Source organism: Talpa occidentalis, unplaced genomic scaffold, assembly GCF_014898055.3.
Source record: "Talpa occidentalis isolate TD23 unplaced genomic scaffold, MPIMG_talOcc4v2.1 talOcc4.11, whole genome shotgun sequence".
In the NCBI taxonomy this organism is placed as follows: Eukaryota; Metazoa; Chordata; class Mammalia; order Eulipotyphla; family Talpidae; genus Talpa; species Talpa occidentalis.
Genome location: NW_023601104.1, coordinates 68,276,905 through 68,293,838, shown reverse-complemented (window position 1 = coordinate 68,293,838; position 16,934 = coordinate 68,276,905). Strand labels below are relative to the sequence as shown.

The 16,934-nt window shown below is 37.8% G+C and overlaps 1 protein-coding gene across 7 annotated transcripts in view; it reads left to right on the top strand.

Annotated features, from left to right (window-relative positions):
* RTN1 (reticulon 1) overlaps positions 1-16,934 on the top strand; it is a 325,955-nt gene that overhangs the window by 290,266 nt on the left and 18,755 nt on the right. Inside the window, exon 1 of one of the 7 annotated variants that reach the window (XM_037503450.2) lies at positions 12,860-12,938. The exons of the other annotated variants lie outside the window; for them this stretch is intronic. Coding sequence (XP_037359347.1) covers positions 12,878-12,938 — 61 coding nt within the window. The 5' untranslated portion in view covers positions 12,860-12,877. Of the gene's footprint in view, positions 1-12,859; positions 12,939-16,934 lie in introns of those variants that run through there. 7 annotated transcript variants of the gene reach the window in all.

Below are 16,934 nucleotides of genomic sequence, written 5' to 3'. Positions count from 1 at the left end.
TCATCGGCAAAGTACACAAAAATCAACTCAAAATGGATTAAAGAACTAGACATAAGACCTGAAACCATAAAATACATAGAAGGAAATATAGGCGAAACACTACGGGATTTGCACATCAAAGACATCTTTACAGACACATCACCCAAAGCAGTGATAGTGAAGACAAAGATAAACAGCTGGGACTACATCAAATTAAAGAGCTTCTGCACAGCAAAAGAGACAATAACAAAAACAAAGAGAAACCCCACCAACTGGGAGAACATTTTTGCACCCAACACTAATGATAAAGGACTGATCACAAAAATCTGCAAAGAGCTGATGAGACTCAGCAACAACAAAGAAAATAATCCAGTCAAAAAATGGGCAGAAGAGCTAAAAAGAAACTTCTCTGAAGAGGAAATGCAAATGGCCAACAGGCATATGAAAAAATGTTCAACATCACTTGTAATCAGGGAAATGCAAATCAAAACTACCATGAGATACCATCTCACACCAGTGAGAATGGCACATATTAAAAAAACTAGCAACAACAAATGTTGGCGAGGGTGTGGAGAAAAAGGAACTCTCCTGCACTGTTGGTGGGAGTGCAAACTGGTCCAACCACTATGGAGAGCTGTGTGGAGATTTCTGGACCTACTAAACATAGAGCTTCCATATGATCCAGCAATTCCACTCCTAGGTATTTACCCAAAGGACACAGAAACATCAATTCCAAAGAACACCTGCACCCCTATGTTTATAGCAGCACTGTTTACAATAGCTAAGCTTTGGAAACAACCCAAATGCCCAAAAATAGATGACTGGATCAAGAAGATGTGGTACATATATACCATGGAATATTACTCAGCATTCAAAAAAGATAAACACATGCAATTTACAGCAACATGGATGGCGCTGGAAGGGATCATGCTCAGCGAAATAAGCCAAAAAGAAAAAGAAAAATACCGGATGGTCTCACTCATAGCAGGAATCTAGAAAACTTAAATAAGGGACCAGGAAAATGAATATAAGAAAGTGAAAATCAAAATCAACAAAAAACTATGAACCAGAGACACTTTTTGGGGGGTGGGGGGCGGGAGGGGAAGGATTGGGGTCAGAATGGGGCGTTTGCAATTGTATGGGGGAATATAAAAATAAAATTTAATATTAAAAAAAAAAAAGAAATAGAATTTAAGAAAGACATTCCATTTAATCTCACAAGAAAGATATAAATACCTGGGATGAAACCTAACAAAGGAGGTGAAAGACCTATACAAGGACAATTATAAAACATTGAAAGAAATTGAAGATACAAGGAAGTGGAAAGACAGTCCCTACTCATGGATTGAAAAAATAAACATTGTCAAAAATGGCCACCTTACCAAAGCAATTTGCAGATTCAATGCAATCCCAATAGAAATATCAATGCATTCATTCTCCAAAGAAATGGAACAAATGTTACTGAAATTCAATTGGAACCTCAAAAGACCTCAAATAGCTAATCTTTCCTAACTAAAAAGGGGAGCAATGGTATTACACTTCCAGACTTCAAACAGCATGGTACTGGAACAGAAACAGACATCATATTGAGAACGATAGAATAGGACTGAGGGCCCAAAATAAAACCACATATTTAAGATCAAACAATCTGCAGCAAAGACATAAACTCACGCCATTTGTGGCAACATGGGTGGAGCTGGAAGGGATTGTGCTAAGTGAAATAAGTCAGAAGGAGAAAGAGAAATACTGGATGGTTCACTTACATGTGGGATATATAGAAACTATCTCTGCTTTTTTAATATTTGAATAAAATTATAATCATACTTCAAAAAAAAAAAAAAGTACTTTAAACAAAAAGGAATGGTCAAAGAAAGAATCTTGATTCTTCAGGAAGGAAAAATAAATAGAAGTATGGACACATAAATAGACTTTCATAAGATTGACTTCTTTTACTTAGTAATATGCATTTCAGATTCCACTGTGTTTTCAAGGCTTAATAGCTTATCTCTCTTTAGCACTGAATAATATTCCATTGTCTGGATGTGCCACAATTTATCCAGTTACTTAACTGCAGGAACTAAGTTTTGATTGCTTCCATATTTTTTTGCAACTATGAATGAAGTGTCTATAAAGACCCATGTTTGTGGGTTTTGGTGTGGACATAAGTTTTAAATACCTTTGGGAAAATTCCAAGGAGCACAGTTGCAGGATTGTATGGTAAGAATATATTTAGTTTTATAAGAAATGGCCAAACTGTCTTTCAATGTGACTGCACCATTTACCTTCCTACCAGCAATGTGTGAGTTTCCTGCGACTTGTCATCTTACCAGCATTTGTTTGGGTTTTGACCATTCTAGTAGTGATGGCATATGGTTTTACTATTCTGTGTTACCATTTTCATAATTGGGCTCTTGTTTCTCAAAGTATTATTAACATAAAAATATCCGCCACTTCAGATGCATTTACTGTATTGTATTTGTATTTGTGACTTTTCTTATGTTGCTTATTCTTCCGTCTTTCTAACTATATGTAGATTAGGTATCCTTTTTCACTATAATCATGAAATGTTTCATGTGTGCTTGAGGAAAACAATCCTGTTAATTCTTGTTAGTCAGCCCCTGACTGGCGGGTAGCAAGACAAGAAACAGAATCCAGAACCACTTTTGGTTGGAGAGTGGGGATGTGTGAAAATCAAGTCCTGGTAAGGAAAAACCCCACATATCTAACCATGCCCAGGTTTGATAGGAATGTGCAGACAGCAGGAACCATCCTAAGTTATGTGTGTGAGAAGTCTAGCAAGGGAAATTGCAAGAGATATAATGGGAAGGGAGGGCCAGGAAAGGAATAGCAATCAACTGAGATTGTCAAGGAGCTCCATGGAGCAATTTTGGCCTGAGTCAAGGAATTGTGCTATCATTAGAGGCTGAGACAGAGAACAAAACTGGCCTGAAGGGTAAGCTAAGAAGCAGTCATGCAAGCTGCCAGGTAAAATTGCCAGTGTGCCTTGTGAGAATGCGTGGCCAGGATGGCCAGGGAGGTTCTGTGCCAGCTCACACTGTTCACCAAACCTCATGCTGAGATGCAGCATTGTAGCCACCTGGAGGAGGAATCTAATCCCAATTTTTTCTTCTCTATTCATTTTTTAAATCATAATATTCACATACCACATAGCACACACTTTTTTTTCACTGCCGTGATACTACAATTTTATTATATTTTATCTATGTATCCAAAAGTATTTTGAGAATTTGGTAAGGGTTGCATCTAGCCTTTATTTCTATTTGAGAAATTATTTCTAATTAATGTACTATATTGAGTCTTCTAATCCAGAAAACAGGTCTTCTTTGAATTCTTTTACCAGCAGTTTGACACACCCTTTTAAAATACACAATTTAATAGTTTTTAATATATTCACAAAGTTGTACAATCATCACCACTATCCAATTTCCAAATATTTTCCTCTCTCCTCTTTTTCCTCCTCCCTCCCTTTCCTTTTAATTCTCTTGGATCTATACCTAGTTGTGAACCTCTTGGGTCAGATTCTCTCTCTATTTTTAACTTTTGGAGGAACTGCCACAGTGTTTCCCAAAATAACCATGGTGTTTTACATTCCCACCATCAGTGTACTATGATTCTAATTCCACAGCCTCATCAACATTTGTATTTTCCTTTATTTTAAAATATACGCTGTTGTGGATGTGCAGGAGCACCACACTTTAGTTTGACTTCTCGTCATGGTTTGTCATTGGTACATCTTTTGGGAACTGTCTGCTCAAATTCATTGCTTATTTTTAAATTGGGTTGTCTTTTAGTTGATTTGTCAGAGTCCTTTGTGTATTCTGTATAGTTGTAGCTTGTCAAGGTGGAGGAGTTAGAAATATCTTTTCTTGGGTGTTTTTATATTTTCTTGATGGTATCCTCTTCATGTGCAAAAGATTTTAAGTCCAAAAAAACCTTCAAAATTGATGATCCAATTTGTTATTTTTCCTTTTGTTCCTTATGCTTTTGGTATCATATGTAAGAAACTTCTGTCTAATCCAAGGTCATAAAGATTTAGACCTATATTTTCGTCTAAGAGGTTTCCAGTTTTTCCTCTTACATTTAATCTTTGACTTACTTTGAGTTAGTTTTTGCATATGGTGTAAGGTAGGGGTTCAGCTTTGTTCTTTTGCATGTCCAGTTGCCCTAGCTCCAGCTCCATACTGTTCTCTTACCCATTGAGTGGTCTAGACACTCTTATAAATAATCAATTGACCATATAGGTAAGAGTTTAGTTCTGAATTTTCAATTCTTTCCCATAGCCTTATGTCAGCTCCCACTGTCTTGATTTTGTAGCTTTGTAGTCATTTTTGAAATCCAGGGGTGTGACGCCTACATCTTTGCTGTTTTTTGAGATTGTCTTGTTTATTCTGGGTTCCTTTCATTTCCAGATGAAGTTTAGAATCAAGCTATCAATTTCTGCAAAACAGCAGCAATATTAACAAGGTACCAAAAATCTAGCCGAGATTTTGACAAGGTTTGCTTTAAATGCATAGATTATTTGAGGAATCTTCCATTTTAATATTATATTTGAATATATGAACAAAATGTCATTTCATTTATTGTATTCTTTAATTTTCTTTTAGCTACTCTGTAGTTTTCATAGTATAAGTTTTGCACTTACTTTGCTAAATTTATTCCTAAGTATTTTACTCTTTTTTATGCTATTGTAAATGGAATCATTTTCTTTCAGTTCAGTTTTTGATTATTCACTGGTATTGTGTAGGGATGTAGTTGGTTTTGTGTCTTAATCTTGTATCCTGAGAATGTCTAGATTTTTCTTTCATTGCCTATTTTTCTTAATTCCTTACAACTTTCTATATACAGGGTCATTTTGTTTTCATGTGGAGATAGTTTTAGCTCTTCATTTTCCATCTAGTTAGCTATATTTCTTTCTCTTGTTACAGTGCCCTGGCTAGAATCACCAGTACAATACTGAATAGAAATTGCCAGAGAAAAACGCTTGTCTCCAGGGTAAGACCTGGAGATCTTGGAGGAAAACTTCTGGTCTTTTCCAGTGATTGTGTTGCTGTTGAGTTTATGGGGATTCTTTTCATCAGGTTAAGGAAATTTCCTTCTATTCCTGATTTGTTGAGTGTTGTTGTTGTTTTAAATCATGAAAAGGTATTAGATTACTCAAACCTGGTTTTCTGCATTATTTGAGATGATTGCATGGTTTTTGTTCTTTATTCTGTTAATACTATGTTTACATGGGTTAGTGTATTTCTTGGATTGTTTTGTCTCTGTGATAAATTCTGCTTAGTTATGTTGTATTCCTTTTATAAGTTGCTGGGATTCAGTTTGCCAGCATTGTTGAGGATTTTTTGTATCTATATTCTTAAGTTATATTAGTCTGTATTTCCCTTTGCTCATGATGTCTTTTTGTCTGGTTTTGGCACTGGGTGATAGTGACCTCATAGAGTGAAACGTAGGTTCCCCACCCCTTCTTCTTTTTGGAAGAGCTGTGAAGAATTGGTGTTAAATCTTCTTGACAAGTTTGGTAGAATTCATCAGAAACCATCTGGATCTGGACTTTTCCTAGTGGAAAGTTTAAAATTATGTATTCTATGTTTTTTTTTTAATCTCACTCTGTTCATATTTTCTATTTCTCTTGGGATCAGCTTTGGTAGTTTATGTCTTTCTAAAAAATTGTCCATTTCAACAAAGATTATCTAATTTGCTCATCTGCAGTTTCTTTTTTTCTCTTCCCCTTATTTTTCAATATTACAATGTTTTGGCATTTCTCTCATTTGAATTGTAGGATTAGTTTGTCAAATACTATGGAAAAGCTTTATGAAATTTTGCTTGAAATTTCTTTGAATTTACAAAATGATTTTAGAGAGGATGTCCATCTTTGCAATAATGGTTTCTGTAACATGAAATACCTTCTTATTAAAAATTTCCATATCCTTTAAAAATGTTTTATAATTTTCTCCTTATGTTTCTGTAGAATTTTATTTTTATATACTCTTTGACTCATATATTTACTTCTCTTATGCTAGGTAACTTAATGCATTTGCCAAATGATTTTTCTGTTCCATAGGAAAAGTATTTTTGTATATTTAGCTTGTATACAGAAATTCATCTTGCGTCAGCTCAGTTACTGATTGAAATGATGTGCTCTACCCCCATCCTAGCTGTTTAACTGAAGAAAAGTGAACACTTTCTGTGCAAAAATGGCATCAACCATCAGTCTCTTTTGTTTTTAATATACAGTGTATGGTGAATAAAGAGAATAAAATGATGAAAGGAAGAAAACAGAGTATAAAAAACTTATGAAACATATTCAGAAGACCTTACATATGAGTATTTCTATTCATAAGAAAGATAATAATAGGATAGATGAAATATTTGAAGATATATATATGACAGCAATGTTTTTCTAAATCTGCATTGATATGCAGATTTGTGAAGTTCAATGGATCCCAAAGGAAACATCATAATCAAATTGCATAAAATGAAAGCTGAAGAGAAAAACCTTTAAACCAGAAAGAAAAAAAGACATATTACTGAGACCAACTACTGACTTTCAACTGGTACTATGAAATATTTAAATAGTGAAAGGGGAAATATTTAAATAATTGAAAGAGGAAAAAACTGCCATGTTAGAGCTCTTTGCACAGTGAAACCATCATTCAAAAATGAAAATGAAATAAAGTGTTTTTATATAATTAAAAGCTGGCAAAATTGATTGTCATGACCAGAACTAAAAGAATTAATGAAAGAGCAGATACAATAGTGCAGCATGATATGAAGAACACTGAGAAAGTTAATTATTTGAGCAAATGTGAAATGTTATTGACTTTATAACAAGACAAATTAATATTTAATTTGATGTTTATAACATATATTTATAACATAACAAGCCTAGCACTAAATGGGGAAGGCAGTAAATAGAGTTTATCGTTGTAAGATTTTTTTATTGTGTAGGAAATTATAAAAGTATGAATTGAAGGTGACCTCCTGTAAGTTAAGAATGGACGTTCTAAGTTCAAAAATAATCACTAAAATGTTTTTTCAAAGGTATAACTAAAAAATAAAGTCATCTTAGTTCAGAGAAGAAATGATTATGCTCACAGAAATTTCAAAGGAATCTACAAGCCATTAGAATTAATAGCTGAATTTAATAAGGTCATTCCACAAATATATATATATATATACACATATATATTAATTCATTCAATACATTTAACACTTTCATACATATAATACATATGTACACTATACAAAAATCTATTAATATGGGATCGCTTTTTCTATTTCTACTTTCATTTTCTTATGTCAGTATGTTTTAGGATTTTCTTTTGTAAAGATCCTTTGTTTTTTTTTTTAAGATTTATTTATTTATTTATACAAGACTGGGCACAGTCAGAAACGCAGGAGGGTAAGAGAATTCACCAGAGCCAGAGCGGGGACCAGAATAGGCAGACTGATGAAATACACTGCTGAAGGGAGCAGCGGGCATGTCAGGAGAGGTCTGTGCACCATGTGGGACCCTCGCCGGCAGCCGGGGATCGAACAGGTGCTGCAGAGACTGCAGGCAGCTTTGCAGCCCAGAGCTCAACTGCTGCGCCACCAGGGGAGGCCCCCTTTGATTTTTTTTAATTCAATCTAAAGGTTTCCATCTTTTTATTTGGCATTATTTGAATATATTTAGATGTATTTATAGTACCTTATTTTGTGCTTCCTATGTGCTAGTTCTTTTCTTTGCTTCTCATTTTCCCCTTTACTGACTTCTGATTGATTTATCAACTACCTTGTTTAAGCATTTTATTTACTTAGAAGTTACATGTTCTGTTTTCTTTTAGTGGTCACTCTTAAATGTTTAACACACAAATCTACTTTTTATAGTCTAAAATTAATATCTTCCTCCTGAACAACAGCAGGGCCATAGAATGTTTTTACTCCTATCACCCCTTCCTGCCTGATGATCTGCTTTTGTCTACTGTTTTAGTTTCATCTTTCTTTTATAACCCACCACTTCAGTTAGTCATTGTCAATTTTATACTCAGCCTTCTTACATGCATTTCGTTTCTCCCTTCAAAGTTCAGTTTTCTTCTTCCTCAAGTACCAGTGTTGATAGATTTTTCTTCTAGGTCTGCAATCATTAAATTCTGTCATTTCTTACATTTTTGAAAGTGCTTTTATTAGTTTTGCTAGGTATAAAATTCTAGATGATCATTTTTTCCCCTCACTCTTTTGAGGACATTATTCTGTTGCCATCTGGCTTCTGTTAGTGTTAATCCAACAGTTTATTGGAGGTAATTTGTGTTTTATATATGCCTGCATTTATATTTTTCTCCTTATCTTAGATGTGTTGGACTTTCATTATGCTGTAGTTCAGGGCATTGACATTTTTTCTTACTTGTCTTGCTCAAGGCTAGCAATTTATGCCTTTTATCATTTCTTGAAAATTCTCAGCCAAATTTGGGTAAGTTATTCTACTTCTTATGTTCTCCTCCCTTTGAAACCTTGCAGCATCTCCCTCATTTATTGAATGTTCTGTGGACTGTTCTTGACCTGGCCTCTGCACATGTCTGTAATTATGTTTCCATATCTGTCTGCCAGGAAAACCACATCTGTTTATGCTGATGATCCTGTTTCTTGCTCATAACACAAATTCATTATCACCTACTCTCTAAATCCTTTCCTGCACCTCCTCATCCCTAATCCACTCTGTTCTGTGTATCTACTCTTTCCTACTCATATATCTATCAGGTGATTCCACTGAGCTATTTCTGTATAAATATCCCCTCAACTAGATTCAAGTTCCTACTGAGAAGTTCCCTTTGTGGTTATAAAGGCAGGCACTTAGTATGATATGAGCTTTATAAGTGTGCATTGAATGAATGAATGAAATAATCGAGAAAATGAAGGAAAACACTATCTGCTTATAGGGATTTTGTAACAATTAAATGTACACCATATGAGAAAGCAACTGGCAAATAACAAATGCTAATTTGTTTTTTGAATTGAAGACAAGACAATTCATTTATTATTTTGTATTTTGTTATAGTGGGCTATATACCAAATTGGCTGTTCCTGTAAATTTCATTATTCCACATGGCTTAAAGAAGACTTCTTAGTGTTCTTTGATCATAATGAGGTATTTCTTTGGTTCTATGCCTTTTCTTCCAATTGATATACTCTCAGAGCATGGGGGGAAAAAACAACCAAGGGGTTTTATGAAAATGCTTGATATAGTTTGCCAGCGATTACACTATCTTGAAAACTCACTGAATCTGTGAATGTTCTTCTCCTATATATTAACAGCTTTCTCCTTTTCTTTCATTAGGTCTCCACTCTAATTTTACCTTCTGAGTTAGGTCCTTGTTGATCCTCTTATGAAACAACATTTTCCATCCCACCCCATTTTCTCTACACCCATTTTGTCTGTTTATTTTCCCCCATGCACTTGCCCACTCTTCATCTATTCCCCCACATACTAACATATAAACTACTTAAAGGTAGGAACTCTGCTCCATGCTTAGAGCAGTGTTTAGTACACAGCAGGAATTCAGGAAGTATTTATTGAGTAATGTATCAGTGAAAGTGCTACTGATTCTGATCAGAAAAATCCCAGTGCTACAGGAGACAGACATGATATATTCACTCTGGGCGTGGGAGCCTTCCACATTCATCTTGATCTAGAATGAAATTACAAAACTTGACCATTTTGTTTTTCCTCAGACTAGAATGCGTAATGCATGATTTCATCATGAAAACTAAAGAAATCACTTCCTTTCCTGGCAGGCACCTAAACCAAATTCTAAGCTGGCTGCGTACAAAGCCCGTCTGTTCTCTCCCAGTTTAAAGACGGTGGCAGTTCCTGCCTGCTTTTAGCAAGCTTTTTTTTTTTTTTGCTTTCTGTTTCCTTTCACTGCTTAAGGATAATTTACATATCTTTTCCACCCATTTTATCATTTGATATTAATGAGAGCTTTCACTTAAGACTGGGGGGCACTTATGCAAAGAAAGCAACACTTGACAATGACTATGGGAAATAAAATCTTGTTTCATGGAAACAAACACCTAAAGCTATAACTCATTTGTGTATTATGAAAGAGTAGTCCTGAGGTGATAAATGATTTGGTAAAGACCATGCCACACAGGCAGGGCTAACATCCCAGTCAAGTTCTTCATACTCTCCTGCCCGGTTTTACTTTAGTTAGTTCATTTACATTTCTCATATCACCTGTACATGAGCCAAGAGACCCCTAATTCTTATTCCACTAATGTTTGTCTTTTTGACTTCAGATATCTTGCCTCCCCCATCTTCAACTATCAAACTGCTACATTGACTTTGGGGGGTGCCATCAGGCTTCTCTCTCCAGACTTAGCACAACCAAAAAGAACATAGTCTTTCAGCTAAGCTGACATTCCAAGGTCAACATGTGGCCAGTGAAAATGTGTGGCCCAAGAAGTTTGGGCCTTCCTTCCACTTGAGGGAGAACTTGCCTCTGCTGGCTCTTCCTGATGCTGATATGCTGCTCTCAGTTTGCTTCTCAGTATTGAATGTCAGATTAGCTGCACACACTGACCCCGTATGCTGGTAGACACTGATCACTCACCATTAAAGTTACCTGGAGGATACCTCCAGGTAACTTGGACTAGCAGTGCCTCCTAGTGGCCAAGACTTCAAAGGTTTCCAACTAATAAGTAGCCAGCTGTTGGCAGCCTGCTGAGTCTTATCCCCACCAGTGTGCACTTGTCTATCCTGACATCATGCTGTGGAAATTCAGTCCTGATCAGGTCATCAAGTACCAGGCTTCCTAGTATTTTGCTGTCAGAATTCCCAAACATGATCATGATGATGAAAAAAATTGGGAATATTACATGAATATTAAAAAGTAACTAATATCGGGCCTCCCTGGTGGTGCAGGGGGTTGAGCGCAGCGCTGTGAAGCTGTCCACAGCCTCCGCAGTGCTGGTTCAATCCTGACAGCCGTGGAGCAACCCACATGGCGTGGCAGACCTCTCCTGTCTCGCCTGCTGCTCCCCTCAGCAGTGTATTTCAGTCAGTCTGCCTGTTCTGTTCCCTGCTCTGTCTCTGGTGAATCCTCTCACCCTCTCCTATATCTGGCCTGTACCCAGTTCTTGTATAAATAAAAATAAATCTTTAAAAAATACATATAAAAAAAGTAATATCTCTAAAACAGTTCAGTTGGAGAAGTTCTTTGTAATAATGAGGTCCTGTTAGCCTCAAGGGAGCCCTGACATCCCCCTCCTGTTGGATTCTCCAGCTTTCTGGACATGCCAAATCCTCCTGAAGTCATTCTTCATTAAGTGTTCACAAGGAGGATCTATGACAAAGATATGCAGAGAGGCTTAGTTGGTTTCTCCAGAAATTTGTAATTAAAAAAAATCACACATGATCCTGAAGACTATATTTGAAAGTACATTTAACTTCATAAAACGAAAGAGCGCGTCTCCAAGCTTAACCTTGAGATTACTGTCTCTGGGCCTTTACTGGTACAGGATGTGCTGATACAGATGCGGGTCTGGGAAGGAATCTCTGGGAATAGTGCAGGAATCTGAAGGGTTCCATTTGGGAATTCTTCCTTCTGTCTGTCTCTGTGGCCCTCAAGGTACCCTCTGTTCTCATGCTATACCTTGGCTCCGCAAGGTCCCTCTACCAGGATTTTATTTCCCAGACAATGCCCAAATTCCAGTCCTTTCTTTGTACTATTTTTACATTTTCATCAAAATGTATCAATCCCCTATCCATTCTCTCACGGCCTTGGTGTATAATCTGATGAAGTACTTCATGCTGAGGTTTTAGTAGATCACTGCCCATAGTTCTGTTCCACTGACAATGGTTTTGTTGTGAGGGATTCCTGAAGTCCTTGAAAGCTAATTTCACTTCCCAAAATCTATACACTTCAACACTCCCTCATTGCCCAACCCACAGACCATGTTGTTGAGGCACAATGCTCTCTGCTTTCTTGAGTTCTGTGTGGACCCCCTTCTCCCTCCCCCACTACACACACACACACACACACACACACACACACACACAGAGCCACTAATTCTCTGTGCCAGGGTCCAAGGGCTCTGACCTGGAGCCTACAAACAGGACATTCTGGCAGACACTTATTCACTCCACAAGCAGAGGCAGAGAAGGGCACCAGGAGAAATACCCAAGGACTGAGGGGTAGGGTTTCTTTGCAGTGACTTTGTACTTGCTAACAAAGGTTTCCGGATAGCTGTGGAATATTCCAAGAGTAAGAGAAATCTGGCAAGTGTTTGGAAGATGTCAATTAAAATAGAGCATGACTCAAATGTAAAGAAATTGGAAAGAGGTGAGTGAACACCGGGGACAATTAAGGGACATGCTGAAAACCTGACATTTGTAATGCCATCAAGACTATCTTAGCCAACAGGTTTCTTGGGTTTCTACGAAATTTCTAGAATATGTGTACTGCCAATCCGACTCCCTGAAACAGTCGAAGTTCTCCTGCTCCCTTCCCCACCCTCGTAGGTGTTCCCCGCCCCCCCTTCTCCCAAACCTCCCGCACCCGGTGCGCTGTTGTGCTTTCCCGGCCAGAACCGGTTTACCCGTCCCCAGGGCAGCACCCCCAGACCCAGACCGCACAGCCCTCGCTCTCGCGTCGCGTGGCGCCCGCAGCCGGGTGCGCGCTGGCAGCCCCGGGGCCGCTCCGCTCCGCGCTGATTCGCTGCCACGGAGACTGCGGCGTCCGCGACGCGCCCGCCCCTCTAAGCGCGCCGGCTGGTGCAGCCTCAGTCTGTCTGCAGCCGCGCGGCCACCGCGAGCCCAGCCGCTGCACCGGGGCATCGAAGCCTGAGTGCCAGCTCAGCGCCCCCAGGACAGCAACGGCGAGCCCCCCAAGCCGGCACGATGCAGGCCTCTGCCGATTCCACCAAGATGGACTGTGTGTGGAGCAACTGGAAAAGTCAGGGTATTCTCTTTATTTCAGTAGTGCATGCCTGCGGCGCACGGGAACCCCGGGACCCGGACTCGGCCATTGTGCATCATTTCACCTGTGGGACCTATGCATGCCTTATACCCAAGAGCTTTCTGTTGGGGGGAGTAAACTTGTTATGTCAAAAATCAAAATGGATGGTGTTTGTTTTTTTTCTTCTTTTTTTTTCTACCCCCACCCCCACCCCTTTGTTTTCTGGCTGTAATGCTGATATTTTAAATAATGCATCATTTGCCTCTTCCGGGAGCTCTTTTGGTATCCATTGATAATCATCCAGTACTTGTTTAATCTCTTCGCATTCACGGAGTTAAAATGCTTTCTTATTGTTCCATGCCTCCCAGTGCATTTAATTTCTGCGAAAAGGTTGAAATCTCCTGGTAGAACCATTAAGGCTCTAGTACATCCTTTTAGAGGGACACACCCATCCCAGGGTTGTTATTTGTGGTCACACAAAGGAGACTGGAAATGCAGATTAGCTCTCGAAATCCTGAAAATATGATGGCGTAGCCACATATTAGGAGGATTCACTTTGAAATCTTTCGGGGGGTTTTGTCTGTCATTGGGTAACCTGTAACAACTATTCATTAATAATGGTTATCGGTAGGACAAATGGAGGTAAATAAACAACCAGTGCCGATTGCCCTTTGCTACAACAGATTTATTTTGAAACAGTCTATATTAGCACTGGGTGTGGCCACCCTCAAGCCTGGCTTGGCTTGCTTTTCAGCCATTTTTATTCAGCCTCATACTTCACACATCCATCTCGCCTTTGTTCCATTAAGATTCCTTCACCTTGCTCAGTTTGAGATCATGAGGAGAACGTGATAATTTGCAAGAATGAATTATGTGAAGTAAACTCGAGTGTTTGTAAGATAAAGTGGTTTTTTAAATATTTAATAAATACGGTTCTTGAAGAGGCGCCTTTGACTAGCCTGCAGGGTTACAGCATCCCTCAGGGGACCAAGAATACTCTGGAGCAGAAGCTGATTTTTTTTTTTAAAAAAAACCTGGCATCGTCCCCTTGTAATTTTATATCACCAAAAGACTAGGATGCCTTTTCATTTTTAATGATTTGTGGCCTTTTTCTTCAACAAAATTTTTTTAGGAAGACAAGTCAACATGTATCTCAGAATTAAGAACACACTTGCGCTGCTTCTTAATTGTTGGTTTGGGTGACAATGACAAAACACGGTAGTCGAGTTCAAATTATGTAGGTCTGTTAGAAATACAACTGCCAAAGTAGATAAATGGACCTAATACATTTTAAAAAGCTAGGGAATAAGACATAGGTGGCAATTTATAGGCATAATTTAAGAGAATGATGACAACTACATGGAATAGCATGTGTTTTCTACAGACGGCAGCTGTGAACATTCTTTGTGACATTTCATTCTTGTTATGTGTTTAAACTCCTCCATTTTTTGAAACATACACTAGGCAAACAAGTGTGGATTCAAATGTCAAGTTTAGTTGGACATAAAGACAAAAAAGTTGGTTTTTAGATTATGATTATCTATTTCTTCCTGCCAAAAGTAGATGACAAAAAGATGTCATGTTTTCTTTTTTTTTGTTTGCTTGTATGAAACATAAGACACTATTTCATCACAATCCTGTGTTTTGCCTTTGTTGACCTTCTCATGGCCAGGGCAGGGAAATGCCTTTAAAAATGCATGAGCATTTATAATCATAAAATAGCATAACTTGTCTTTATCTACTGAAGGCAGTCGTTTTCATTTTCAATATACTTATTAAGATTAATGTAATTTCACTGAGGGTCTTTCACACTCATTGACCCAGGTAGTCTTCAGTACCATTGATTCCTTTTGTCAGAACAAAGCATTCTCTTGAAAATGGACTAATAATGGTGGGTGGGTTTATAGGCAAAAAAGCGAAATAATTAGTAAATTATCCTCTTTTTGGTTCCCACTGAGAGAAATTTTCATCCAATCTAAATCTACAATAAGATTTTTGTCTAGCATCTTTATCGTATCTTCTTCATTTTAATTCCCTAATTTCCAAAACAGTTGTTCTTCACCCTAACTGCAGATTAGTATCATCTGGGGAACTTTGACAAACACAAAGGATGCCTAGGTCCCACCCCAAGAGATTCAGATTCAATTGGACTATGCTTCATTTTTTTTAAAGCTTTTTCAAGTGAGTTAAATACATAATCAAGGTTGAAGCCACTAGTGTGTGATTTTTCAATATACGGTTAATTCTTAGGGAACCCAATTCATAGCCCAGCAGAGCAAGGCACAGTATACAAAGGATGAAATAGGTATCACCTGGGAGCAATGGGCACGCAGTTAAAAGAAGACAGTGTCAATGATGCCTTCTAGGAGTATTATGGGGTGAAAGTTGTGCTTGGAGAAGGGAATAAAGAGAGCTTCAGGTTCCCTCCATATTATTAAAAATTCCATGGAGAAAGCTCACCCTTTAAATACTTCATGAAGATGCTGCTGAAACTAACACAATGTCATAAAAGCTGTAGTTCACATGTAAAAGGAGCCATATTTCTTATACACACACACACACACACACACACATTTTGACTATAGACAAGATCATTTAAAGAAATGGAGGCTAAAGTCCACATTATACTATATTACACAGATTCTAGTTCCAGTTTTTTAAAAAGGTGCACTATTGAATATTGGTTAATAAGCCATAGCCCAATGAAAATGAAATGAGACTAGAACAATAACCTAGTAAAATACCTACACAGATAATTATCCTATAGACTGCAGCAATACTAGTATTTACTAGGCATCTATTACTGTTCAATTGCATGATTGCATTTAATCTTTACAAATCGTATGACATCCATTTTAATGTTACCTCATTGTATAGGTGATCAGCTGAGGCTTCTGCCAGGGTACACAGCAGTAATGCCAGAGGCTGGACTCAAGCCTAGACTGCCTGACCCCCAGCCCCTCACATCTCACTGTTCTACCATCTGCCTTCTAAGTAGATGGCCTTGTCCTCAATGGTTTTTCTAAAAGTATGATTTATTTGTGTTTATGGAGATTGTGTGCACCTTAATAACCCCTCATATTTATATGGTTTTCATTTTGCCAAACATGTTCTCATTTGAGCTTTCCAGTTTACTCTTAGATGTTGTGAGGCTTCAAAAAGATTAAATTCTCAAGGTTTTTGGGTACGTGACAAATTGAGCAGTGAAACATGTTGGCTTCAATTTAGAGCTCCTCCCATTTCAATCACCCTCTTTACTAATGCTGAGTTGAGAAATGAATTCTCATTTACTTCTGGGATATTTTCAAATAGATCCTTTCTTTAAAGGGAGGCAGTGATCTAGACCATTTGATGCCATCCTTGTCATTATCACCATCATCATCAATTCATCATGCTAAATACTCCATGAATATTAGCTATGTCACAGTGGCTCTCCTAGGCTTTTACACATCTTACTTTAAGCCTTTAGGAGATGATTATGTTACTCTCATTTTATAGCATAGGAAACTGTTGGTCTTAAGGCTGAGGGGGCCTGTAATTTTCCCTAGGATTTAACTGGGCTCCAAACCCACACTTTTTGACCAAAGCCATTCATCTACTCCTTTTATGCTCTAAGATTGTTTTTTCCAGTAGTCACCATGTTCAACAATCTCACCTTGCAGTGAGTTTGGTGCTGTGGTGGGTTATGTCAATGTGTAAAGTTAGTGGCCAGCTCCTACTTCACCCTGGTGGAGCAGCATTCTGAGTTATACTTTCCCTGAGCATGTAAAATAGAGAAGATGACGCACTTTCAGAGGATATAACATAAGATATATAACATAAAATAATTTTTCCTTAGCAAAATATTATGGAAATGTTTGGGTGATTTTGTGTTTTGTGCAAGCACTCTTTCAGCATGGTACTTTCTGAAAGGTGCTGGTTTGAATCAGTCAAATGTCCCAAAATACACAGACAAATGTGTCTGTTTTAGCCATAGCAATTAAAAGAAACATTTATATT